Here is a 27877-nt window from a genome sequence, read left to right as displayed (position 1 = left end):
TCATTTCTCTTACAGAGAGGTTAAGGGACAGGAGGTTCCTGCAGAACCCTCCCAAGTTCTTTTGCTCCTAACGAAAGGAATAGTTAGGAGCAAAAGAACTTGGAAGGGTTCTGCAGGAGGTTAAACTAGATGAAGCATTCCCTCTGGCCTAAAAATAAACTCTATTCATTTATTTACCACAGACTAGCCCACACAGATGCCTTAGTGCTTGCTTCTGATTTAACACAAGTTTCATTCAGCTGTCACTCCACCAAAGGTAATTCAGTTGCACTGGTACAAAAATGGTGCAAGATCAAATTGATTGCTTCTAGACTTAAGAACAAAAATGGGGAGATACAGAGTTTCAATTGATAGAATCACAGAACAATACAGCCCTTTGGCTCTCCCCACCTCAGCCTGTTTGACCAATCACGCATTTTTTAGATGGCTCATCCACCAGTTCTCTTCCATCTGAATACTAATGACAAATCTTAACTCTTTGAGAACAAGCACTCTTACTTATTTAAAAATACATACTTCTTATTTTATTTCTACTAAAAAATAATGTTTTGAATGAAATCATTATTTTAAAAATTAAGCACCTAATGGAAAATGAAAAATGTTTTAAATGCCCCAAAATGCCACAAAGTTATATTATCAATAATATTAAGGAAATTGCACTATTTCATGACATTCAGTATTTGCAAAATAGATTTACTAGTAGTGGGTTGTTTGTTTTTTTTGAAATTAAAACGCTTAAGAGACAAGGAAAGTTTCATTGACCATCTTAATATTTCCTATACTACTATTAAGAGGAACAGCAGTTGCCCTACTTAATGAAGATAACTACCAAATCTCTTATCAGTGCATACATGCTATTTTCACAGAGAAATTAAAATGCCCTTTTCCTCTTACAACTGTGACAGTTTTGGTAAAATAATTCTTTAAAGGTCAAACAAATTTTCTGACATTTCATGTTTCAAAACTTGCAAACAAAAAATTGAAGTCCCATTCCTGATCAGTGTGTTTAACCAATTTTTTCCAAACCAAATGTAGAATGATCAGCAGAATGCTTTGCAAAAGGGAAATGGATTTATACTGAGCTTGAAAAAGGAACCACTTGCCTTCCAGACACATACACTTCAGAAATATTCCGATCATCACCTGAAATAACAGAAAAGAGAAAGAAATTTGCACATAAATCTATGCACCAATCTAGTTACTGAAAATGATGCAGTCCTCAAGTTTTGCAGTAAATCATTTTCATTGACTGTTTCCTATGACTGAGAAACTTTATTTGGAGAGGGACAGTCAAGGCTACCATAAAGATCAATGGATATTAAAGTATGCATGCTTTTATTTTTAAGAAATAAAAAAGGGTCTGCATTCAGCTTTTGCAATAATGTCATGGATCTTCTATATATTTATAAGATTTAAAACCTGAAATTACATCTGTATAGAAAATGCATTGCAGCACAGAGCTATCTGAGCTAACTGAAGTACCAGCCACTGGTAAAAGTGTGTTAGGACATTGCTTTGCCTGAGCTAACTTCTCAAAAAAAATCAAAAGTCTAAGTAGAGAACCACACAGATGTGGCCAGAGCCAACTCCAAAATCTCTGTGTAGCACTATGATGTGCACCGTATCTCTTGGTCCAGACAATGTCCTATAAAGAATACCTAATCTCTTAAAGAGGTTTTTTTAAGGCTCTTTTGTTTGGGAGTTAAAAAAAAATACAACATCAATTGATCTTCAAAAGTACTTTGTTCTGAAAATAAATCCGACAGTTAAACTTAGATAATGTTAAATTGAGTATTTTACTAGGTCCCAAAGGACAAAAGTTGCACTACTTAATACTTACTCAATATTTATAAATAAATGTAAAGTAATCTCCATACCAACTTTGAAGATTTTTGATATATGAAACCAAAAGAGAATTTCTTGTGGGGTGAGGATCAAAACATACCTAGATACAAGAACTTCTGGAGGATATCCTGAAAAAAAAATTGGAGAAAACCAAATTCAGAAAGCAGTATCTGCTATCCCAAATCAATTACTTAAAGTGTGAAATAGTTGGTAAAAATAATTTTCCTAAATATGCTTAATAACTGTAAAATCAAAAGTTAATTTGCATGTTTTCCAATAATTAATTTTCAGTAAGGAAGCTATATGTCTCAGGATGAAAATGTGTACAGATTTGACAGTAGTTAAACAAATATATGCCTACAACATAATACTTCCCTCTTTCATTTTTAGAGCTCTCAAATGCATTTATTGCTATTAAAAATAACACAAAGCTGTATGTATTTTTACAGTCCTAAGAACTACTAACTTGGCTAAAAAGATTTGACTGATACTGGATTTTTTTTTTCTCCAGAATGATTTGATTTAGGAAAAACATTTGCAATTCAAAGGGCTTAATCTAACCCAGATTACTGTGACTGAATGAGGTTAAGGAACAATTACCTAATCAGTTATGCCAGCATTTCTAAGAGAATGATGGCCTTCATAATAGAGGCAGCAATAGACAGTCTGACCACACTAGTTCTTCAGTCTGAATTCAAAATGTTAACTGAAACTAAATTGTTCTTTCTTGACTGCTATTTAGCTGACTCCAGTTGCCAACTTGAGCTAATAAAACATACATTAAAATGTTGTATGCATTTTTGCTCACAGACAAGTAAGACCGTCATTGTTGCTAACACAATTCTTACAATAGTACTGTACTTCTTGGGTCGCAATACAGACAGCAGTAGTGGAATACACTTGATTCCTGACACTAGGATAACCCTGAAGAGAAGGTAATAACTCTGGTTGTATCACAGCCCTTTACTACAGTATTTTCAGTAATTTGATCACTGATCCTGTTCAGATTACCTCAAAAGCATCAGCAGAAAACAAGTCAAAAGGACTGTCTGAAGCCTTTGTGTTGATTAGCAGTGCATCAAATTCTTTGCCAACCTCAAAGTTTCCAATCACATCTTCCAGTCCTAGAACTGAGAATCAAAATAAGCTCACAAACAGGTCTTCAACACAAACCTCTTTCCAGGTGCCATGGAAGCATCTGGCAATTTGAGATGTTCATAAGAAAAGCTAAAGAGTTTAGATTGTAACATGGAAAAGCCTGAAAATAATTGTAACAGTGACTATGCTGCCATATGTGTGCTTTATCAACTTTTCAGTAAAAACATGTATCTGTTGGTGAAATGATGAAGGGCACCTGTTAAAAGTAAGAGAAATCTGAATAACTTTTTACTTTTGTTCTTTGAAAGTTCTCCCTTAGTTTTGTGATATGTGCAGCTCTGATGCATCAACTACTAACTTTTTAAAGACTAATAATAGCTTCCATTGAAAAATCTTTAAAGTTCCAAAAGGGCCACTGAAACGTAGTTAGATCAATAATAAGGTATGTAATAATGCTCACCTTCCTAAGGTAAGGCTACACTTAGGTTGCTTAAGCAACCTTGACAGTTTCCACAGTAACACATAATAATGTAACAATAATAAATAAGGTATGTTTATTCTTATTTGAGAGTTTAATTAAGGGTAATTAGTCAGAAAAAAACCAATATGATGAAATAAAAAATCATCTCCAAATCTGAAGCTCCCATATCCAGCTGTAAGGCTTGTCTTACGGTGTAAAACTCTATTATTTAGCTCTACTATTTCAGACTTCATCATGACCTCTAGATGTCAGGTCCACAAACACTGGAAATCTACAATTTCTCCATAAATAAATCCTTCAAAGTACTTGGAGCATCTGAAGGGATGCCTCTCCATCGCCTTTGAAATGACTCAGGATATTTTTACATTGTACAAAGTATCTGAACATGGAATCAGTATCTCCAATGTTCAGAAATTAAATTAGGTTATCAAATAATAATATAATTTGTTCATTTGTTTTTAGATTGCACCTGCCTAGCAACTGAACTTCAGTCTTTAATGAATTTTCTGGGTGACAGGATAAAGATATTTAAACTCCTCATAATGGGTGAAATACTAGCTCTTACTGCTTAGAAGTTTCAGCTGAAATGATCTCATTCTTTTGGGTTGTGAGTAGAATGCAGTTTTTAGATTAAACACAAGAGGGTGACAAGTGTTTAGGAGTCTCAAAGGAAATTATTCCAACAAAATTCTGTTACATTTAAATTTCTCAAAACTGCACTTGTCTAGGCTATTGGAAGAGTATACTAGTAATTTATATTCTACCTCCTTTCTGAAAGTAATTCAGTAAGGATAAAATACTTCAAAAATCAATATATAAAATAAATACACAGTAGTACTGAAAACTCCAGAACCCAGACAAAAGCAATACAAGAGTTAGGGAGAGGAAGTAGTCACATGTGAGTTTGAGATTTTGAAGTTTTCCTTTTTACATCTGAATTTACTTACTCTCATGTTTGATTAGCATAGTATTTATTCTGGGAAACAGATCTCTGCTTTTGGAATGGAATTTTTAGTTTCCATTACCTGTGCTTTCGACAACAACAAAAAAGTTAAACTGAAAAGGCTTAGGATCAGTTCTTTAATTGGTAGCGGCCACTTTTCTGCTAACTGAAATAATTATAAATTTTTATCTGTGTGTGGATTGGCTTTCTGCAAAATCATACAAATTCCAATAAAACTTTGCTAATTGTACAAAAATTGAGTATTTGTGAATACTGATCATGACAAAATATGTTAGTGAATCAGATACGATGACTGTATTCTGTAGATGCAACTGCATCTTAAATAATCATGATGCATACGCTGTTTAAACGTTATGCTTTTGTCTGAGGAGTGACTTGCATCATATTTTGCTCTGCTGGAAAGACATTAACAAGCTTCCTCACCAATGGCTCAAAAGAAAAAACAAATTAAGCAGCAGATGACAAATATGATGCATAATTTTATAGTAACTGCACAGCTTTTCTTTAACTGTTGGTTGTTGACAAAACAAAATCTTTCCAATTGGTGTGATAAACATAAAACCACCAGGGACTAAAGAGCCCTGAAACATAAAGCCCTAAAAAATCATTAAGATTCTATTATTAACTTGTCAATGTTAACATGAATGCTTTTCTAAAATCAGTCCGGTATTGTTGAGAGATTGAAAGAAATCTCTAACTAGCACATATATTATTAGACTTAATTCTGGCATCAGAAAATCTGTGAGTTCAGCCATCTTTAAAGACAATATAAAAAAGATAGACAAGGATACAGTATGAAAAAGAGCTGTAGTTCTCTATGTACATTCTAGAGAAACTTCTTCTTACCTTGGCTTCCTCCTAGAGTTGCTAATCGAAAAGCTTCTTTAAGAGTTAGTCCTGTTTTGTTTACTTTATTAACTTGAAGGGCATTAGATGCAATCATTGTGTTCCTGATAGCATCAAGCATGGAAGCTGAATATCCACCAGCAACATCTAGAAGAGATCAGAATAAATTTTTGGAATAATTCTCTGATTCAAGGTATTATGAGCATCAGTTAAATGTTACAAAGAGGCAAATGCAGTAAACATGAAAAGTTTTATTGCTAAGCACTGTCTTTCAACATATAATTCCTAATAAAGGTGCTCTTACATACAAGATCATGTAAACAGAAAGGCAACTTAGCATAACAAACTTGAAAATTTGCAGTTTAGGCTCTGCTTATTCACATGACAGGAACATCACTTTCTTCACTTACACTTGTATTTTTTAACATTTTTGATCTGTGCTAGATTTGAAGTAGTAAAAAAAAAAAAAAAAAAAAAAATCAGGTCCATGGGTTCGAATCATGCTGACTTTAAAATACAAACAGGTGGTATGTTCTTGTATCTTCCAATTGTTTCTAAAATAGACAAATTCTACAGTAAACTACAAACCTGTCCCAAGGCCAAGCTTCACATTGTGTTTCAGAACCTTCTGTACATTCAAGATACCACTGCGCAACCTGGATTGGAATAAGAAACATATCTTGTATGATATATACAGTGGAAAGTTTATTCCTACAATTCAGTAAGAACACGGCTTTAGAGCAGCTCTCAGAACACATGACACATTAGGCAACAATGATGCAGCATTTCTGTTCATAAACCTGAACTATGTTTCCTAATCACTGAAAGTAAAGCAAAATTTTGTAATAGAATTTTCCCACAGTTTAATAGTAATCTGCTGAAAAACAGGCCTTAATATATTACATGTGTTGTAAAGTACACTCCAGGAGATGAGAATTCATTTCATGAATCTTTAAAGCTTTGTTAAGTCATTGCTAAAATACATTTATTATGTTAAAGGCAAAACCACTGCTAAAGTTTAGAACACTATCTTGGTTGGCCTCATGCTTGCCTAAGAGCTTCCTTCAAATGGATCCAGTTGTGTCATAAGACTACAAGAATTCAAAAAAACATATGTATACTTTTAGGGGGAAGGGAGACAACTAGAATCTGTCATGGATGGAGAAGTCATAAGAAACTAAAGTTTAGAGAAAGAAATATTTCTATGCAAAGATCTTTAGTCAGTCTAAAGCATGCAGAAGTGGAACATGAATAGTCATTCTCAATTCAACGTGTCAGGCTGCTTTGGTGGCTTGAGGGTACTATTTAAATAACAGCTTTATCCAACAGTAAACCATTAATTTTTAAAAAAACTTACGAAAAATTAGAATTGGGGCAATGTGAAATTGCAGATCCACGAAGGCTAAAAAGTTTCAGTTCTTCTTCAGAAAGATGACAGGCATGGGCCATCACTGTCTAACGAGAAAGAGAATCACTGATTTTACTCAACACTGGATTTACTTCAGTGCTTGTGACTTTTTGCTACATTCCTTTGAATAGCCCAAAGGGTACCTGTTACCATCAAGAGAAACAAATGTAGTAACAATCTCTTGAAATCAGCTGGGAAGAAACTATCATTAACTTCAGTAAGCCTTAAATCAGACTTTAAGATCGTTCTCCTTGCATTTCTTTCATTTCTTTATACAAAAAGATAAGATGCTAACTCTTGCCCTGGCTGTAATTATCACACAAGAGCTGCAAGGAACAAGAGCACGAATTCCCCAGCTGACATAGCACTGTAGTAACCTTATGATGTGTATTTTATATGGCTACTATGTAGATCAAGTATTGGGGCTAGGAACATATCAGGCACAATGGAAGATGTATACACTCTCAGCTTTTTTCCTATGGTCTCTGAAGTTCTGCACTATGTAGATCTCATCTGGAATATTCTCTGATTAATGTAAGTTAATTTGTTATGGAAATGATTAACTTTTCCTTCTTAGCTTACACAGTTGATTTTAAGGATAAATTCACAAGCAGTATGCACAAAACATAGGAGAATAAGATAGTATCATTTAAAAGGACATAAACTAATGACAAATCTACTTTAAAGGGACATACACTAATGACAAATCTACTTTGAATTACCTAATATGCCAAATGTATACTCAGAGAGAAGGATGTGACAGGTAAAGAGCTCTATTAGGCCTTGCAATCTGGTGATAGAAATCAAAAATGCACAAACATTATTCTCACTGAACATCCCCTGATGATGCTATAACATTGCCCTCTCTTAAGCTTAAATGCAATTGAAAAACCCATGATAGTAGTCACACTTTAAGGTAAGCACATATATTTGTTATCTGTTGAACCAGATCTCTGTAGATCTCTGTTTTTTAAAAGGAAGTATTTCAGCATTAAAACATATTTCAACATTAAAAACATTTAATTTGATGTCTTAGGTTTTGGGAAGAGAAGGGAGGAATCCTGTTTGTTATGTTCATCTTCAAAACAATCCTTTCTCAAAGCAAGGAGTCTGGCATCAGAAAGCACTAGTAACCTTGATTTTTAGTGATAATTTCTAGTGCTATAAAAGTGATATAAAAGTTTGACAGAATTGGGACCAGTATTTAGCAGCTCTGGTGTTCTTTCCACTATATTTATGCAACAACTTAGCATGCACAATACTGTGCGAGAAAGCAAAAGCTAGTATCATGTACATACTTAAGTAGTCTGTATTGACTTCTCAGGCAAAAAGGACTATAAGTATATACTTTACAGCGGTAGATTTTCAAAAGCAGAAATGAGCATTCAGTATCTAATTCTCATGGAGCTTTCAGCTGTCCTTTGTGCCTCTGAAAATTCTCTCCTAACATTTTAAATCAGTTTAACCGTTTAAGCAATCCAACTGTAGTTAGCTGGTTATAAAGTCTGTCTTGCATGAGCTTTCTGATATCAAGTAAGGTGAGAGCTCACACTCCAACCTCTACTTAAGTGTGGGCAGGTAGAAGATCTGCCTGCTTTTATCTTGCCAGCTTAAAACTTTAGTGAATTTCAATTTGTGACGCCACTATGCCTCTATCAATATTTGGTAAAATCAGCTAATGAGATCGGAATGTTTGGGGGTAGTAGAAACAGTTGGCTGGCTGTCACATACAGAATACATTAGAACAAGTCATTTTTTTCCATAGAAAACATCTGAAAAAGTTGGTCCTGTCATAATGTACATTCAGGCATTAACAACATGCAGGAACATTGTAATGTAAGGTCAGCTGGGTATTTCTCAAGAATTACCAGCTGCAGCATTACCAGCTTTACCTAACCTCCCTCTTGTTCTATTTGGAGTCCTTCGAAACTGGATCAGAGAGCATCAAATGTCTTCATCACTCATCTTTTCCAAAATGTTTAGGGAAATCATAGACACTCTAAAACTGCAATACCTTTCCAATATCTGACCAATACCTGTGTAATCAAGAACATAAGTGTGATTTCTTCCCACTAGATGTCACTATGCCTCCTGACCTAGACAGAATATACTTCTCCAGCAACTACAATTCACCAACATATTCTCTACATGGATAAAGCTGTGGAAGGTTCCAGGCAATTACCTTGCTGGTAAGCAGTCTGTTTCTATCATACACATCAGTGTAATGCTGATAGGCAGGAAACTGGCTCTGCACAAGCAAGAGTTCTTCTTCATTCTCACTTATGTGACTCTGCAACAGTAAAATAAACAGTGATGAATATCCGCTTTATATAACAATAAACCTGACATTACAACCTTCTGACCAATTTACTGGTTCTAAAGGCATAATGATAGATAGACATTAGTCTTTATTAAAGCTATTGTTAGATCCAGTCCTTGAATGTTTCTACTTTTATCAGAGAGATCTGTAGGATCCAGAAGAGTAGCCATTTTATTCCCTGAAAACTGATATGGAAAGGAATGCTTGGACAGTCTATCCCAATATTATGGTGACATAAAGACCCACTTGCTACTTGGCAAATGTTAAAATAATAAATAAATAAATAAATACATACAACTGCAAGACAAAAGATGCCAGCCTACCAAAGCGTGCGCCCTTCGATCAAGGCAACATAAAAGGTAACTGCTCCACATATCTTTACATAGGCTGAATAGTTCCTGGTATCAGCTCATCCTGTGCTGTCATTGAAGCATGTACTTCTAGTATTTTGAAAATGCCCTGCCTTCTAATGATAAATAATCCTAATGTAGGGTAGGTTTAGTACAGTATATACCTAGAACTGTGTCACCAAAAAAGAGATTTATAAAAATTTTAACCTACCTATAAGCTTTTAACCAAAGAAATTTTATCACAGAGTAAATCCCACATCTATGTTGACAATGTTAAATATGATATAAAGATACCCAATTCTTTACCTACTGAAATCTGCTTTATGCAGAATCAGCAGGAGGCAGGAAGACAGTGGTAATGGTGATAGGCTTGGAACAGGGGAGAGAAACCTTTAGCAACCTAAAGGTTGCTCTAACCTCCAATATTTGCTGTTGGTCTCCTAGTAACCACGTTTGGATTGCTGAAATGTGCAGCCTTCCAGCTACAAGCTGTCTCATTCCCTGTGCAGGTCACAGTGATCTGGTAGAGGACCACTAATAATTTCAGAGGAATTTAAAAGACAGAAATTTAAAAGTTAAGAATGTAGCTTAACTGTTTTGCCAAAATTATGAAAACTGGCTGGTCTGTGTGCTTTTTATGCACGCAGCATGTAAATTATATTCAGAAATTCAGAATTTACCTGTACATGGAGATCGTGAGCCTGTGCTAAATTGCCAAGTGCACACAGCAAATCCTCTGTGCAGGAAGGGCCAAAGCGAGGAGTTACTATGGGCTGCACCCTTGGATACTGAAAATATCAAAAAGACATGCTTGAGATTGCACATACGTATTGGTAACCATAATAAAGGACAGAATGAATGGCAAACATTTACATAACAATTAGATTTTGTCTGTATGTATGTTCCTTGCTGCAACCTTTGCTGACATGAATAAATAAACTCTACAGTTATTTTCTGACTTTTATGAGAAACTTCATCATATGAATAGAGAATCAAAGTTTTTTACTAAAATTATTAAAATTGTTTTCAGAAAAGAAGCTTTTTTATGAGAACTCTTTTCTTAATTCACTGAGGTTTCACCTGACTTCAACAGAAGCACTGAACGCTTTCTCATTTCATCTTTGCTGATGAAATCAAGTAGGCATTAAGAGAGATGAAACAGATGAATGAACTTTTTTTTCCTGAGTCCTGCCTTCCATGAGCCTCAAAGAAAGAGTCCACAAGGAGAGGAAATGATGCAAAACTGCATATTCTGTAAAAACAAAAAGCCTTTTCCTTGCTTGATCTTCTCCACCCTTGATAACAACGATTTGTCCTTACACTCCACAGAAAGGAAGATTAGGGATAGGCCCAGATATGCTACGCAGCTAGAAAACAGTGGGAAAGATACTGAGACTAGAGCTGCAGTCATTTACTTTACACTTTGCACTTTTGGATTAAGGTTTCCATTAAAAAATAGACAATTGCATTATTCCGCGCTCACACAGAGGCTATACTTCTCATCACTGTGTATCTGGCACTACTAGAAGAAAGTATGTGATAACTTGGTTCGTAGTTTCTTATTCCACCTCCTAGATACAGGATTTCAGGATATTACTCCACTAATTACTCCAATTTAGGCACTAGACTTTAGGCTTTTACTCTTGAAAACCTTGAGATAAAATGTTAACAAATTAAGCCACCGAAAACAAAGGCTGATGAGAAAAGAATCCCTACTTTTAATATAGGAGTGTTAATATAGGAGTGTCAACCTGTATCTGTAGAATTTCTTTAGAAACATACTTATGCATGGGCTGACCCAAAATACTTATTTGGTAATGAATTAGTAACTGAATTGTAAAGACATCTTTCTGTTGGTGAAAAGACGTTCTTTTATTAGTGTATTTAGATATACCACAGAGTGATGTATTGACTTCCACCTTTCTTTAATAGAAAACTGTCCTTCGTAGGAAGCTGAGTACTTTAAAGTGAATAAAGACTATTCATAGAACATTATTCTGCTGTGCTCTAACTGCACAAAACTGAATTTATACAGCTACAAGACCATTTCTCCACAACCTGGCTAGCAGAAGTTTGTGCAGACTGAGAACTGCTCTTAGAAAGGCTTATTTTTATTGATTTGTCACTGAGACAATAGAGCTTGTCAGTGGGATTGCTGATTCCATATATCCACGTGGCATTTTCTGAACACAGAAGTGAATATAAAGGAAAACTCTACTTACTTTCTTCTCCAGTAACTCTTTAACAAATCTGAAAACAGATAGAAAAAAAAAATAATGTTATAATTGTCACCTATGTTATAAATTAAGAAAAATATAGAAAATATTTACTTAGGCATTTTATTAAGTATTTTGACATACATCAATCTTATACAGAAAGCTGGGCCAGATTCTCAGATAAAATAAAAATATAAAATACAGTTAAGTTAGCATAACTGTATTAAATTATGCCAATTGTGAATTTGGCCCTAAATATGCAGAATTTTTTTATTTGTAATAATTAATCTTACAGATGTGGTAATTACTCTGAGTTCTCAGCGGAAACCAAATACATGTTATATTAAAATCACTGAAATAATTGTTTGCTACAGCAGCAAAATTAATGAAAAACACTTTATCTGTACATTAATTTAAATCACAGCATTAAACATATTCTGTCATTTAAAGTCCTATTTTTAAAAAATGCTGAAATATTTCATACCTCCTATACAGTAGTTGCATACATTGAGATTTAAACTTATACGTATCTACTCCTCATTTACCTAAAGGATTGCTGATTTTCTAGAAGTGCTTATATTAATGTTAGTGCATAAACTATCTACCTCATGGAAAGTAGAGTTTCACATACTTTGTTAAATAAAAGAAGCTACCCCAGAGACTCTCTACAAAAACTCTCAGTCAATATGGGTAATATACACAAGCAAACAAAACTTTCTCTGACTTTGAAGAGAAGCAATGTCCTGAAAACTTGTATGTGCCATGTATATGAAGAACTCTCAAAACCTAGCATGAGAAGGCCTCTGGACAAGATTTCTGTGATTTTTTTTTTTTTTTATGTCACAGTTTATTTTAAAAAACGTAATTTTGGTCATAACAAACATTGGATAAAGTACTGATCATTATTAAATAACTTCAAGTGGAAAGAAACTAATGCTAGATTCACAATATTGAAGCTGCTACCAGATCACCTGCTGGAAATGAGAGACCTAAGTTCAATTTCTGCCTATGACCAATGGAATTTGAACCCACCATTGCCTAATTTTGAAAGTCAAAAGGCAATGTAAATTAGGTTTCTGCTTAACTGTCTCTCCTCTTAATGATTCACCTGATACAGTAATTAGTTCTGTTCACTGGAACAGAAACTAGAACATAAGCATTGCTCTCTCAGATGATAATCCAGAACCTCAAACTGGTTATTTTCATTCTTCTTCTCATTCATTACAAGTATCAGCACTGTTTTGAAACTGGAAGACCTAGCTCAATACATCCATATAAATGCAAGGTGTATACTCTACACCTTGTTGGTTCATACACTACTCTAAAAAGAAGGATGCTCAGATTTAAACCACTGCTGTCTGTAAGAACAGATTTGAACATGGATCTTCCTCTTTCCAGATGACTGCTAATATAAGCAGGATATAATGTATTTTAGATCACAATTATCTAACTTAATATCATCCTCTCAAAAGAGGGGTAGATTCAAATTCTTAACTTGAATTTAGATTAAATATACAGAATACTTGAAACTGTATACTATCTCCATACATAAAATACAAATATTTCCATAGGCTGACTGTGAAGCACTGAAATCAGTGTATCAATTTGCAGACACTGTGTTAGATCACATCTCTTAGGTTCTTAAAGAAAAAGAAAAAAGTGTCCCTCTTAAGGAAAAGGAAGCGCTTTTTCATTCTTCAGCAATGTATTGGCAAGATTCAGACACGATGGAAATGAATTGTCCCGCCTACATGCACAGCTCTCTTCTCTATGATAGCCGCAGAGCACCCGTTGCACATTCTCCTTCAAAGCTCTGGGACACTTGTTAACATAATCACAAGAGAATGGAGTTGCAACACAAGACTAATATTTAAAGAAAAGCTATTCAGATCATTCTGAAGCTTTTAAAAAATCAGAACTAGAAATTCTGACACCTTCAGGACAATTCAGCAGGACTCACTGTATTAAGAAAAAAATAGCTTTTAGGCAAAGGGAAAACAAAAGTTAGCAAAATATAAACAATTTTAAATGTTTTAAAAATAGCAGTAAAAATAAATGCCATTAATTCACAACACTTTCCAACTTTAAATAAGTTTTACTGGCATTCTTCTAGTATAACTTGCAAACATAAGGTAACTATTTCACATAGGTATCAGTAATACAAATATCTAGTGGCATGTATTTACTTTTTGAGCACAATCACTGAAATACTTAAATAAATATGTAAATATTCCCATGAGCAAATTTATATTTCTGTCTAAGCATCTTCCAAGCACAGACAAGAAAGATGAGGTCTAAGACAGCAGGCTTCCATATCCTAATCTTGGCCTTCACCTCTGACCTGCAATAAACCCACAAGGTACATTGTCTCGATTTGGTTTTCTTTCATTCACTTAGTTGTAAATTACAGTAATCGTACTGTACTGTAAAATTAGTGTTATGCTAGAGGAAGAAAGAACTGGAGTTTGTGTAAAATGGGGTATACAAAAGATGGCTCCTACAACTTGAATAAAACCTTAACTGGGGGAGGAAATAGCTCACTCATTAATGGGGGCAAAGGAGCTGTTCCCCCATATCAGGTCACATAGCTTCTACAAACAGAGCTGTGAAGGTAAAAGGGGAGGCCAGAACATACACATATTCTTTCTAATGTCTAGAACTGAAGCTTCCTTAATCCTTGTGAAGAGCTAGAGAGAAACTGCATGTGCTGTGCAGCAGCTGGGTAGGTATGAATTGGCAGAACCATAGGAAACAATGCTTTAAGAACAAAAAGTAAAGTTCCTAATACATTTAGGCCTGTAAATTCCCAACCAGCTTCATATTCACTTTGCAGAAGTATTAAAATGTCTTACTGCTGAAGGCTGTGCTACCAAATTAATCATCTTACCTTTCTGTCTCTTGGATAGATTCAGCAGTAGTCTCTTTGTATTGTGGAACACTGTCATTCATATCCATACAGACTTTGCCAACAAATGCTCGTTGACCAAATTTATCTGTTGAGATTTTTAAGAAAATAAAACTCATCCTCATTCTCTACAAAAACTCCTGACACAGCCAGTATTGAAATCAAAATAGCAAATTCCACCCCATCCAGACAGCTTCATTTAAGAATGAACAGAATTTACATTTTTTTCTTCATCTTTAAGTTGGGACCATTCATGAGACTTTCAGAGCCAAAAAGGAAAGAAAAGAGAAAAATAGATAAATGAATGATAAATCCAGTAACTGGATTGGATTTCGGGGACATGGTGTGAGAGAGACAACAAATAAAAAGAATGAATAGAGGGACAAATCCTTAGCTAATCTAAAATGGCGAAGGTCTGTTGGCTTCAACTAGTGTCGTCCGTACAACATCCTTCAAAACTCATTCTTGTAGTCTTACCTATAATTTCAGCTAGGAGAAGAGAAGTATCTGTGTAAATTGTTGCAAAGTAGCAAGCTGTTGTTGTGCCATTCTTCAGAGTTCGTCTCTATAAAAAGAAACCAATTTCAACTGTCTGGAAAAAAAAGTAGCCACACTGCCAAAACCCAGAACAGGCCCTCAGTGATTTCAAGCTGCAAGAACATGTAGTTATTGTGAAATTCAACAGAAGTTGTAGTGAAGTGGAAAGGTAGACTATAGCTTTTTAATTTTATGATAGCTTTTAAAAATGTGAATGTTAATAAATACAAAAACTTTTCTTCCAAAGCTAAACAGGTTTATAACAATGGCTAAGCCCACAGAAATACATCTTTAGTTTCCTCAAACTGGTAGCAAATTCTGACTTATGTTTAACTCAGATTAAATTTAGAAACAGAAATAACCAGTCATCTAAGTTACTCCATAATTTGGAAAGACACTCTGATTTTTCACAGTGAAGCATTGTTTATCTAACAGTAAAGCAAGATTTGGGGGAAAAAGTAAAGGCCTTCATTTGGCCATCTGATGTGGCTAGAAATAACAGGCTTTCAGGTATACAAACCCTTCTTCACCTTCAACCCTTGAATGCAATTTAACACAATTCAAGATAAAAGTAAACTGTGAACAATTGCTTAGAGCTTAATCTAATTACTTATTTAATCATACAATTTGAAAGGAGAAGGTGGCTGATACCTGTTCACACTACTTTTGGAAGACAAAACAGCAAATATCCATAAAAGATGAAGAACCATTTAAAGTCATATTAAGTCATAATATCATTTATAGCTTCATTTTATCTTGGGACCAATGTATACCTCATTGACTACCTATCCACCATGAAGGTTTAAATTACTTCTTTGTATCCTGATTACACTGTAATTTGCGAAGTTTTTTTTTAATGAGATAGCAGTAGCCCATAGCCATCCGATGCACCTTTTGAAAACAGCTAGAGCTAATTACTTCATAAACACGAAGCCAAGCTCTGTGCTTTCCCCAAAATGTTCAAATTAAAGCTATTAATTAAAAATACATCTTCAAGTGTGCCTAAAACGAGTCTCAAAAATAATAATTTCACTACTGAGACAAATTACTTTTGTTATTTTTAGCATTTAAAAGTCAACATTCTCCTCTTCTGTATTTATAACTTCATTGTCAAATGAAATCTAAAAATATTTTGTTCCATTTATGTTTGTCAGCATAAAGTATTGGCTCTTCTAAAATTTGAGGGACAAGAGGAGGTTTCTGCTAAAATTCTGCCAAGTTTCAACTGGTTGTTTACTTTTAGTAAGCACAGAAAATTTATTGGAAATAAAATAACAATTTAAAAACATGTACTGTTTTATTTGCAATATATGAGAATATTTTTCATACTGATGTAATTCTTTAATCTTCTTTAAAGCTTATTCAATTTTGGCCTCAATTTATGTGAAAACAAGATCTACAGTACCATTCCAAATTTTGTGAAATATTACTTCTATTTATCTTTTTTTAAAAATTTATTGCCTATGTCCTTGTTTCTGTATCGTAAGCCAGATGGTGTAACTTTTAACCTACCTCACCCAGACAAGTTGTTTTATATACTTTTATCTTATTCCTCATCTGCCATCATCTGCTAAATAGACCACCTCTTTCCAGTCTCTCTTCCTATGTTTCTCCTTTAATATCCTTTTCCATCACCACTGCTTTCTGAGCTCTTCAAGCCTTTCTGAGCTCTGTAGGAAATATTCAATGCAATACTGCGGCACTGACTTATAAAACTCTTTTAGACATTCAAATGTCTTTTGCCTTTCTTGGACTATAGTTTCACAGCTTTTACTAAACTGATGGCAATTATGTCTAAGTCATATTTAAAGTTGTTCAGTCTTCCAACTAACTAAGACTGGAGAAACTCTGACAATGTGGCTTTCAGAATAGTTTTCACCAAAAAGCTGGCCTGAAAATACTAGCTATCCAGACAGCTAGATCCAGTTCTGACACACGGGGCCATGAAGTATTGTGGGTCTACTAGTAATCTGCAGTACCTGGAGGTGAAGACACTTTCCTGATATTGTTCTATTTGATACATGTGTAGAAGAAGCTAACCATTGTGTTCAAGCTCCTTCAATTAACTTCCAGCTTTCACTTATATCTTTTCCAGGTAATATTATTAAATATGTGTCACCATGAGCACTGACCACCTGATCTCACCCAATTTGAACAGATGGAGATAGTTAACAGGATGCTGACAAACATTTCTGGAAGATGAGATAATCTCTATGCTTTCTATCACTGAAGTCATATGTGTTGATTGCTAGAGTTCAAGATCTAGCTACTTCTAAGTGTTCTTACTACATCAGACTGCAGAAGGTCATTTTTTAAAGTCTGTGTGGCAAGGAGAGTATAACTAGTTATTTCAGACCTAGAATGCTGTGACATTGACAACAAATGTTCTCACAGTGTTAGACAAATGCAAGGCAGCTTATGCTGGTCAAGTCAATTAATCATGTGAAGGTGTATCAGACAACTTATTATAGGATGTATTTCAGTCACAGGACAGAATCAGTACTCAGCAATCTGACCTAGCTGCTAATTGTTCTTCATGTGGAATTTGACCTTTCAGTCTTTATATCGCTTAGAAGTAGCCTAGTTCAAAACAGTCCTTCTCTACTTATGCCACAAATATCATCCAAAGACTTCAAGTAAAGCCCCTATGATGAAAAGAATTCCTGCTACAGAGCCCTCAGCTGTAAAAGCTGCTTCCTCAACTTGTCCAGAACCCAGATCTGTTAACTGTGAGAAGCCTCTTCTCTGTCATGTAGTCTTTGCCAAAGACATGTTCATAATATTTCCTTCACGTAGAGAAGGAAATTTTTTTAACTGTATTTGATTATTTCTGAATTGAGGTTGTCTGCACCAGCCAGCTGCACTAGCTCTGACAGCAATCTTAAATATTAGTCAATGTGCTTAGATATCAGAAAAGATGATAAACAAGGTAGTTGTTAGTGATGTGATTAAATGAATTGTCCTATGAGCAACCAAGGAATAAGACGGGAACAAATAAGTGACAGTCTTAACCAGCAACTAGAACAGCGGCTATATGACACTAAAATATGCTCTCTCATTTCTCTCAACCTTCTGAAAATATATATATATTTCACAAATATGAATGCAATCAAACAAGTAAATGACATTTGCTATACTTACAACAACTCTGGTGTAGACTTCTTCTGCAAAATCGCTATCTTTGTATTTGGCTTCTGTTGGGAATGTATAGGTAGTTAACCACTGCAAAAGAGGTAGATCTACTCTTGTACCAGCAAATGAATACTGAGGTGCATGAATGTGTGTATCAACCAATCCTGGCATGAAGAATTCACTAGGCAAAGAAAAGAAAACCATAGTAGTCCAAAATTTCAAATAACTTTTCTAAGTTAATAATTTTGCTGTTAATAGTATGCTTGAACGAAAATCACCAAAGAAAATGGCAAGCATTGATAAATCTCATTCTTTCCACATCTGTGTGTCCACTCCTACTGATTTCTAAACTCCAACTTTATGAAGCAGTTGACTGATAACTCCATACAGACTTCTATGTAGATAGCAGAGAGGAAAACAATCTGAGACTAGAAGTTAATATAGGAGCATGATGCATCCACTTAACTGCAACATTTACTAAGGATAAATATCAGAAAGTAAAGCCAGACTGACTTCACAATAACTAAATTTATTCCACAGTAGAATACACTTGAACAAGGGAAGAATCCGGCCCACTCTTGCTTTCTAGTATAGATATTTTGCATGCTTTTAGTTGCCAGATTACATTTACAATACCGTAACTTTCTAAATCCCATTTTTCCTCTGCATTATATATGTGTTTATACATATAATCAATCAGTGAAATATAAGGCTTAATGGAAGAAGAGTCACTGTGTCTACAAATGCAGATGAAGACGTTGATAAAGTAATATATGTTCAGTATTTTGATAGCAAAGATATAGTAACAACGAAACTGCAATACAGCTTATTGTCAGTACTCATGCAATAACATCGATGAAAATATCAACAATATTGGGGAATAATTATAATTATTTTGTTGTGTGCTAGAACTCTATACAGTATTAAATTTCTCTCACTCGTTCTGCTTTCTCCCTGGCTACTGAGGTAACAGTGGTTTCTTCTTTTTTTAAATCTCCCTCTTCCTATGTGCTAGAAATGCGGAAAGATCCTTCTCAGTCTGATGCACATTCCCAGTGCCTTCCATTTTCCCCAGGCTATTTCAAACAAAGAAGAAAACATCTCATGATTCATATATTCTGTATGATCAGTGTTCCAATAAAGCCTACAGATGTTTTAACAACTGAGCACTAAAATGATGTTGCAGCTCTAGACTTTAAGCCACTAGTTGCTTACAGCTGCACTGCTGTGTGTAAAGCACAACAGGCACAATCCAAAAACACTTCATCTCCCGTGAAGGGTGGGGGATTTCATTAGCTCAGGAAAAAAAATACAAGTAGAAATACAAGGTTCTGTGTTTAGAGGATTTAAATCCTCTAATTTTTTAACTAGTTTTAACTAGTTTTTATTACAGAAGGTGCCAAGGCCCAAACTATTTACTCCTGTATCTGCAACATTAATGCTACACACATAATTATTAAGTGTAGAGTTTCCAGCCAGCACCTATTGTCCCAGCCCATTGCTAGCAACGTGGACATGGAATGTAATCTCAAGAAAGAATATTGTTTACTCTTGTATGAACAGAAGAGGTCATATATGAAAACAAAATGTAGCATTTGCTCTGTGCAGTATCAATCGGCCAGCACAGTTCACTCACAATTGGCTGTAGTCCCAACCCAGGGAAAGCCAAAAGCATACGGACTGTTAACACTCCAAACCTAATCCAAGACACTTGCATTTTGGATTAAAGAGTTCTTATGGAACTGAAGGGAGTTTTGCCCATGAGATTGGATTTGTAGTATGTTCTATGACTAAATTTGTTCAGATAAACTCACATTACTTCACTCAAGGAACAAACTGCATTTGCTGAAAATAATCCAAACCAAACACATACTGATTACTCAGATCTCTTATGTCAGATGTTTTGAATCCCCACTTCTTAGCCAGTTGCTCTTGCTGATCATTTTGCTCCAAAAACACAATCTAAAAAAAAATAAAAGAATAGTTACATACTATTTTTACACCAGCTTTACATGAAAGCAAAGTAACAGTCATTATCTTACACTAGATCTTACAAACTTGCTACAAAAGAATTAGGTTTGTATTGAAATACTTGTTGTACCTGACTATCAAGTATGATTGTGAAATACCTATTTATAAACCAGTGAATAACCCAATCCACTTTATAATTTCTTGTAAAAAAGAGAATTAATTCACTCTGAACTGATACATTGGCAGAACGGCACAGGGAGACTTCACTATCCACTGGCATTCCTGTAAAGTACTACGATGCTAGCTCTAAGTTCTTGATGTAAGTATGTGATAGCCTTAATGGAATGTAATTACAGTATTTAAAAACAGAGGGGTCAAATGAATTGCTTTGCCTATGACTGTCTTGCACTGACCTAAGCATTTTCCAATTTTTCATTCATGTTATTAATACAGCTTTTTATTTTTTAACTGCTGAGGAGGGTGAAATAAATTGAGTGAGAAAAAGCAAATAACCTTTTAACTTTACCAAACGGACTAGAAGCATGCCTACAATTTTTATTTATTTCAAAAACCTACAATACTAAAGCCTAATTTGCTTCCATGTGACTTCTGGAAGGCATAAATTTTATAGCTGCTAAACTTTTGCCAGTTCTTAATTTTGGTATGCTTGTTGTTCATTTTTTAATTTCATGGTGTTTTTATCTACATCATCTCATGTATTTATGTATCACATCATATATCATCTATATCTATATTCTCAGTAGATGAATTCTAAACTTTTTATCTATCTCATTTGGCAACATTAGGCATGACAATTGTTCAAGAAGCAAAGAACGGGGAATCTAAGAATGCAGGAGTAATCATTAAATATCATAAAAACAATCAAACAACCACGATTTTTATTTATTTGTATTAGAATGTGTGCCAGAGACTACAGTAGGATCAGATTCCCATGACATTTCATAGAGTTCAGGAAGATCCCCTCACCAAAGACTCTATATTCTGGGCTTTGGAAACTCCAAATTCTTGCCTAATCAATTTTTGCCTGAAACCATCTTAGGGTTTTCTAATTCTCTGAGTCTAGCTATGAAGACCTTGTTCCTCTAAGTTTAAGGGAAAAATCTTACTGCTATAGGCATCCTTCTGCTTTTATAAAAATTCTCAGATTGGGGATCTGTATCCCCTTCACAACTGTAGCTTCTAAGGTAGCAATTAAAAAAATATGTAAAGGTAAGATTAATTAGTTGTAAAAAACAATAAGAAAGAACTTAGGATGAAGGTCACGAGGAAGAGAAGAGCACCATTTAGCATATTTAGCAGCTATTTATACTGCTGTTTTGTTATATGTGCATTATACTACTTTTTCTACTTTTTTTATATATATACAAGGGAACAGAAATAAAGGCTACTTACTAAATTGCAGACAATAAAAAGATTTTGTCTGCATATTTTTTTAAGGACAGACACACTTTTCTTGATTGTACTACATTCTCTTAAGAGTAGATGTTATCAAATTTTTAGTCAGAAAAAAATTAAACTATATTATGCAAGTATGTGTTAGCAATAATTGCAAAAATATTGTAATCTATTAATACTTCACATAAAACAGTCTATCTCTTCTTTAAAGAAAAATAGACTCTTCAGCCAATTCAATTAGTATTAGACTGTATTAGAATGTATTAGACTACAGACCTACAGAAATTTTTGATGAGCGATAATGTGACTCAGAAACTGAAGTTAAAATGGATGCAGAATGACTAATATTAGAGTTGCTGAACAAAGAAAAGAGAGAGAGTGTGTGCGTGTGAGAGAGAGGGAGAAACATGAAATACCAGATGGCAAAAGCTGGAAACAGACGTTGCCATGGAAAAGAACTGGATATTATATACTCTTAGGACTCAAATAAATGAAACATTTGAATCACGGAGAAATTAAGGAAATATGTTTCAGGGGAGCTGAGCACATAAAACATGCTAAACCTGACGTGTTCCTTTATTGTCAAACGTAGCTGTGGGTGAATCAGCTAAACATCCACACCCTTTTCAAATGTAACAAGCTTGGGGTTATATGTTCTTAACAGTGTTCCCAACAGAACTGCTTGGTCATCCAAGAGATAATGTCCATTGCTTTAGGAAGTGTTTGTCCTGGCTACTTCTTTTTAACTTTGAGTACTTTAAGGTCTTTGAGGTCCCAGACTTGGACATTTTCCTGAGTGATTACTAGTATATTCAAGGATAACTGCCCTGCTATTTCAAACTAGTTCTGGAGCATAATACCATAAAGGTATTAAGAGCAAACTCTATGCCAGAGTCACCAAAGACTGAGAAAGTGCACAGACAAAGCTAAGACCTCCATCTTATGAAAAAGGAAACAGAAGAAGGGCAACAACCAGCACTTGGGGCTAAGCACATCACAAAGAGCAGGCAGATCAATGGGTGCTATCACCAGTGCCCAAATGCTTTGATCAGTTCTGCCGTGGACTTCAGGGTGCTCATGTCATGGGGGCTAAAGATCCAAAGATGAAAGTTGAGATCTCCCCACCCTAGTCCCAATTCAGTCCTTTTTTATTCCAAGAGTTGCTCAAACCCCTGCCACAACCTGGGGCTTCCCTAGTCAAATATGCACACACTACAGTGAAATCTGAGTGCCTTCAATCATCAGCCTATAAACAACTTTTCTACCCTAAGAATGGAAAGTGAACAATACTGGCCAAAGGAACATGCCTTTTTTGGATCTAGCAGTGCTTGTACTTATCTTAACCACGTCAGTAAATGCTTCATCCAGCTCTCCCCTTCCACATCCTTCTTGCTCCCTCTAATCTGCAATGATTAGCTGCCAGCAGTAACATGGAGCTCTCTTCTGTCACTGATCATGATGGATGTCCTGTTTTTGGTCTCACTGGGTTGCTGCCACTATTTAATGAGTTTACCGTATTCACCAATTTTCCTATTAGACATGACCATCATTTGCGTGATTTCCCAAACACACAACGTGAGATAAAAGACAGGCTCATTTATTAGACATGCCTTCAGATGAACAGCCCAACAACCTGCTGAGAAGCTGAAGCAATGAACACCACAAGGATGCTGCTGCCTTGCTGCTTCCCTCTGTACAGCCATAAATGCAACCAAGTGCAACATATGTCTCAGCTAGGCTATTTCAGCTGGCTTAAGTCAAACACCTATGCTTGGCAATACTTAACAATATAAACTCATTCTGTAATTCTTGCTCCTTCCAAGTCTTCAACAACAGCAGCTTTTATCTTAATATTCATTCCATTTACTTAATATTTTATTCTGCTAATTATTCCAACATTTCAATGATAACTGATATTTTAAATCTATTTTCTTTACCCTGAAGAATACTATTTTTTTTAAAAGCAATTCCTCAAGAACCATACCACATCACAACTGTTCAATAAAACCAAGGTTTTGTTAGCTTATAGTAACTTGGGTCTCAAACCTGACAACATTTCCTTTCCTAAAATTGCCTTTCAACTACAGCAAAGCAGAGAGGACCAATACTTTGGTCTTGGGCCTTTACCAGGCAAATATGGACTGTGCAGTGTAATATGGACTATAGTGTTACAATGCACTAATTATATGCCCTTGCCATTCTGAGGGGAGACCAAGACAGATACTAGGGAACAGCATCTGCCTGCTCACAAAAGCTCACTATTCACCTTGTAAGAGACCATGCAATATTTCCCCATGATGGAGTCAGCAACATGAGGCACCAGAACAGTAACAGTGAAGTTAAATTTAGCTCTTTGGAAGTAATACTGAAACAGTTTGGGTGTATATTTCAACAATAAAGCAATTTTCTACCCATCACATCCCTGTAGCGCCAGTCTTTAGTGGTTCTAATGGAAGCTCTGTATGAGGTATGTATGCAAGTAAGAGGCTAAATGATACCAAAATTCATTGCACTGGAATGGTAAAATCACAATAATTTGTATTAAGAAGAGAAGAAACTTCATGTTACTCCCTTCTGGTGGGAATTTCATTTTTGGCCAAGTGTCCTACTGGAAAATTACTTTTAAACTACTCTGTGGGAATGCATCAGTTTATGCAGAGAAGAGAATATTCAGTGAGTCCTTGTTCACTAGAAGAAAGGGAGAGAGTGGCTGAGTGAGAGCACAAATTGCTACAGCATATTAAGGTGTTTGTTTTTCAAGAAGATCTTTTAAAGATTTTGATCTTCCAAGGGCACAGAGCAGTGGTACTTTCCTAGAAAATTCCATTAGGGAGCTGGACAGTGTGAATGCCTCCAGTACTGGAATTACAGAAATCAAACCCTTTATTCATTCAACCCTGGCTTTTTTTTTTTTTTTTTTTTAGTTGAAAAACTAGCCAATACACATAGCTTTGTAAGGTTTTGTCCCACTCCTGTAAGTCAAGATACAGCTTTTTGTAGACTTTGCAATGCGTTGTACCACACTCCTCACGTGCCACACGAGTCACGAACCACCTGCAGGCAGGCCCGTGCAGACCTGTGCGGACGGTGAAAGCAAACACCTGAAGGCGCCCAAAAGCCCAAGTGCGCTTTACACATCTTCCAAATGCTACCGAAGCCCGACATAGCTGTTTAGCCACCGAAAAAAGGAAGAAACAAGAAAAAAGAAAGAATGATTTTTTTGATTGCATACGGAGTATTCACGGAGCAGCTGGATCTCTTACTGAGTCTCCAGGGTATTACCAACCGACTCACAGGATGTGCCTGAGAAACTCTTGATACCGTCGGCAGAACCATACAGCTTCCCCATCCGAAACCAACGTCAACGCCCACTTTAAACTTAGCTCGTAGCTAAGTTTCATCTTCGTAACTCTTTACAGGCTTACTCCATTTTTTTTTTCTTGTGACAAGGAAATAAATCGACAAGAGAAGCAGCAGACCCAGAAGGCAGCATACACGTGCAGCAGATATGCTGCAATGATTAAAAATATTTTGTCCTATTTTGACATGTATTACCAGGAACAGAAAAAAAAAAAAAAAATCCCCCAGACTAGCAGAGAGGTTTCCCCGGCGCCCGGGAAGTAGCTCGGGGGGCTCCAGGTGCGGGTTCCGCGGCGGCCCGGCGGGGCCAGGAGGTGCCGCGGCGCCGCCAGCTCCAACCCCTACCGCCCCCCGGCTCCCCCTCCCCCGCGCCCCCCGGCGCCTTGAGCGCGGGGGATTTTCGCCCTTCCCGCCGCGGAGCTGCGGCAGGCGGCGAGCCCCGTCCCCCGGCGGGCGCGGGTCTGGGGCCGAGAAGGCGCGTGGCGGCCCGGAGCAGGGGCGCGGGCGCCCCGCGCCTCCCGCCCGCCATTTTGCGCCCCTCTCCCGCCGCGGCGACTCGGCGCGGACTCGCCCCGGCCCCGCGGCGTCCCCCGCCCCGCCCCGCCGGCCCCGGCCGCCGCCGCTCACTTTCCCGCTCTCGTCCACCCCCAGCAGGTGGCCGTGGAGGACCTCCATGGGCGCGGCGCGGGTGGCGTGCACGAAGCTGCCCCTGAAGACGTGGGCGAGCGGCCGGGAGCCCATCGCGGCGGGGAGGCTGCCAGCGGCCACCCAGCGGGCTGCCGCCTCCCGCTGCCTCTCGGCGCCGCCAGCAGCTTCCCGGACCCGTCACCGTCTGCCCACCCCTTCCCCGCCGCCGCCGCCGGCTCTCCCCGCGGGGAGGGCTTCCCGCCGCGGCAGGGCTCCGCCCGCCGCCCCGCGGCCCTCGGGCGCCGGCGGAGCGGGCGGGCAGCGCCGGCGACCAGGGCAGATCGGGCAGCCGCGCCGCGCCTGGGGCGGGGGCCGGGCTCGTCCCCCGGCGGCACCGGGACCCGCACCCTCCCCGGGGGTCTTCGGTCGCACAGTTACGGACGCCGACGACTTATTTATTTTCATGTCTTCTTTTTTTTCCCCCTCCTCCTCCTTCTAGATTTTGCGCAGCAGCCGAGGTGTGCTCTGGCCGAGTGGGACGTGAAACAACCTTCCAGGCCCTCTAGAAACACAATATTCGATCAAACAAAGACCCGAGTTTTGTTGTGGCTTGTTTAGCACACAGTTTTACTGAAACTAAAACTTTCCTGTCAGGACCAGTAGCTACTGTTTGCCAAAGTAGCAATAATTAACCAACTAGCAAAGAGTAAGTAGCAAAGGGAAAACAGTAACCTTGTAAGCAGCACTTCTGCATGTGTTCTTCTCATGAAAGATAATGTATTATCACAATAAGCCACACAGAAATTGTGTGTGTTTTCTCAGAGTAGAAGGTAGCTTGTCATGGACCTGGTCAAATCATAACACATATTTTTAATATATTTGTTTCATTTACAAAATAAGGAGTTTACAAGAAATAGTTCTTAGGAAGACTGCCAGCTACAGAAACAGTATCAATGCTGCCTTCAGAGCACTTAAAAAACTTTGGGGGGAAAGTGGTAATAGACCCTACTAGACCACGAAATGGCTCACAGTATAGCATATCCACAACAGCATCACAATAGCGTATCCAGTGACTAATTTTTACAACTAAACCAAAGATCATAACCAGCTTTAAACATTTCATTTCCAAGTGCCTTTGGTTAGGCTTGTAACTGCAGCTGTTTCCCTTTGCCTTGCATGTTACTGGACAGTCTCAGAAGAACAAAAGAAGCTTTAAAATACTAAAATCCTTAAATGTGTGTTTTGGGGCAGCAGTTCCTGTTCCATTTATATATGTACATATATTATATGTACATTGTTTATTTATAATTATGCTATAATATATGAACACAGGCTAAGAAATATCTAGGGAGAATATTAAGATAACAGTTTGTGGGACATAGTAGGACCCCTTTCTTACTGTGAGAAAGCCAGCATCAAGTGTAACACTACAAATGTCCTCCCACTGAAAGTCAGCTTTCTTCATCAGATAGAAAAGTGGTGAATGAACTTGGCAGCGAAGCACTGTCATTTTCAAAGATGGATTACCAAGTTTATTATTATGTAGTTTACCTTTAAAGACTTTTGCTGTCCTGCTTTACTGACGCTATACAAACATAGAACAAGAGATAATCTTTTCCCTAAGTTTTCCAGATCAGTGGTAGAAGAAAGATGCAATGGGAAAGCACAGAGCAAAGGTAATTTTAATCTACTCCACGCATATCATCTATCTTTGTCATACTGTCTTTGAATGGGAATATGTCTAGGTTCATGTGAGGTAAGTTTTTTTTTTAAAAAAAAAGTAGACTTACTGAAGCCTGCTGAAAACTCTTGTATTGACTTCACTAGCAGTTCAGTCAAGCCATAAAGAATGTTTAGAATAAAATGGACAAGTCAGTGACTTGCTTACATGCTGAGATTGTTCCTTTCTTGTGAGAGGTCTCATAGTTGAAAAAGAGTATAATGATTTGGGGGAGTTCTTTTAAAGACACTGCAATTTTTCACTGTATTTCTATTCTCTTTGATATGAGAAGCCAGTAAAACAAATATTAATCTTACAGGTTAATCTAGTTTTGAGAAGAAATTGGCATGAGAATGTCAGTTCTCATGTCAGTTCTGTTGGCTTACAGGATTGTGATACTTCCTGCTTCCTTGAACAACAGAGAAATAAAACAACTCTGGATAATTTCCTAAAAAATAGCAGCAAGCATCTTTCAAATTAACATTTACAAAAGCCCCTTTACAACTATTTCTCAGGGTAGTGCTACTATGTTTATTAAAGCAGCAGCTGAAAACACCTTTCATCTGTATTCAAAGTTGTGACTCCAGGCAACTGAAATGGTATTTTGCTGCCTTAAGGATAAGGAGTGAGAGCTAGGGTGTTTTTGCCATTGAATGCAGAAAGGTAGAGGGACTGAAGCTG

General features: G+C 36.8%; 1 protein-coding gene across 2 annotated transcripts; it reads right to left on the bottom strand.

Annotated features, from left to right (window-relative positions):
* Positions 1-591: 591 nt before the first annotated feature.
* GDA (guanine deaminase) lies at positions 592-25661 on the bottom strand. 2 transcript variants are annotated; one of them, XM_062599750.1, is made up of 14 exons: positions 25477-25661; positions 19976-20064; positions 18112-18283; positions 14911-14998; positions 14416-14521; positions 11535-11562; positions 9993-10100; positions 8825-8932; positions 6592-6689; positions 5823-5890; positions 5235-5381; positions 2857-2975; positions 1946-1973; positions 592-1143 (listed from the first exon to the last, which is right to left on the bottom strand). In XM_062599750.1, the coding sequence occupies exons 1-14, from the start codon at positions 25588-25590 to the stop codon at positions 1073-1075; spliced, it is 1344 nt and encodes a 447-aa protein (XP_062455734.1). In that variant the 5' UTR covers positions 25591-25661; the 3' UTR covers positions 592-1072. The 2 variants fall into 2 exon arrangements, with proteins under 2 accessions (XP_062455734.1, XP_062455735.1); XM_062599751.1 differs by lacking the exons at positions 19976-20064; positions 25477-25661 and adding an exon at positions 19041-19096.
* Positions 25662-27877: the final 2216 nt, after the last annotated feature.

This window comes from Rhea pennata, chromosome Z, assembly GCF_028389875.1.
Source record: "Rhea pennata isolate bPtePen1 chromosome Z, bPtePen1.pri, whole genome shotgun sequence".
Lineage (NCBI taxonomy): Eukaryota > Metazoa > Chordata > Aves > Rheiformes > Rheidae > Rhea > Rhea pennata.
Note: the sequence above shows the minus strand (reverse complement) of the source record. Positions and strands in the feature narration are given on the sequence as shown.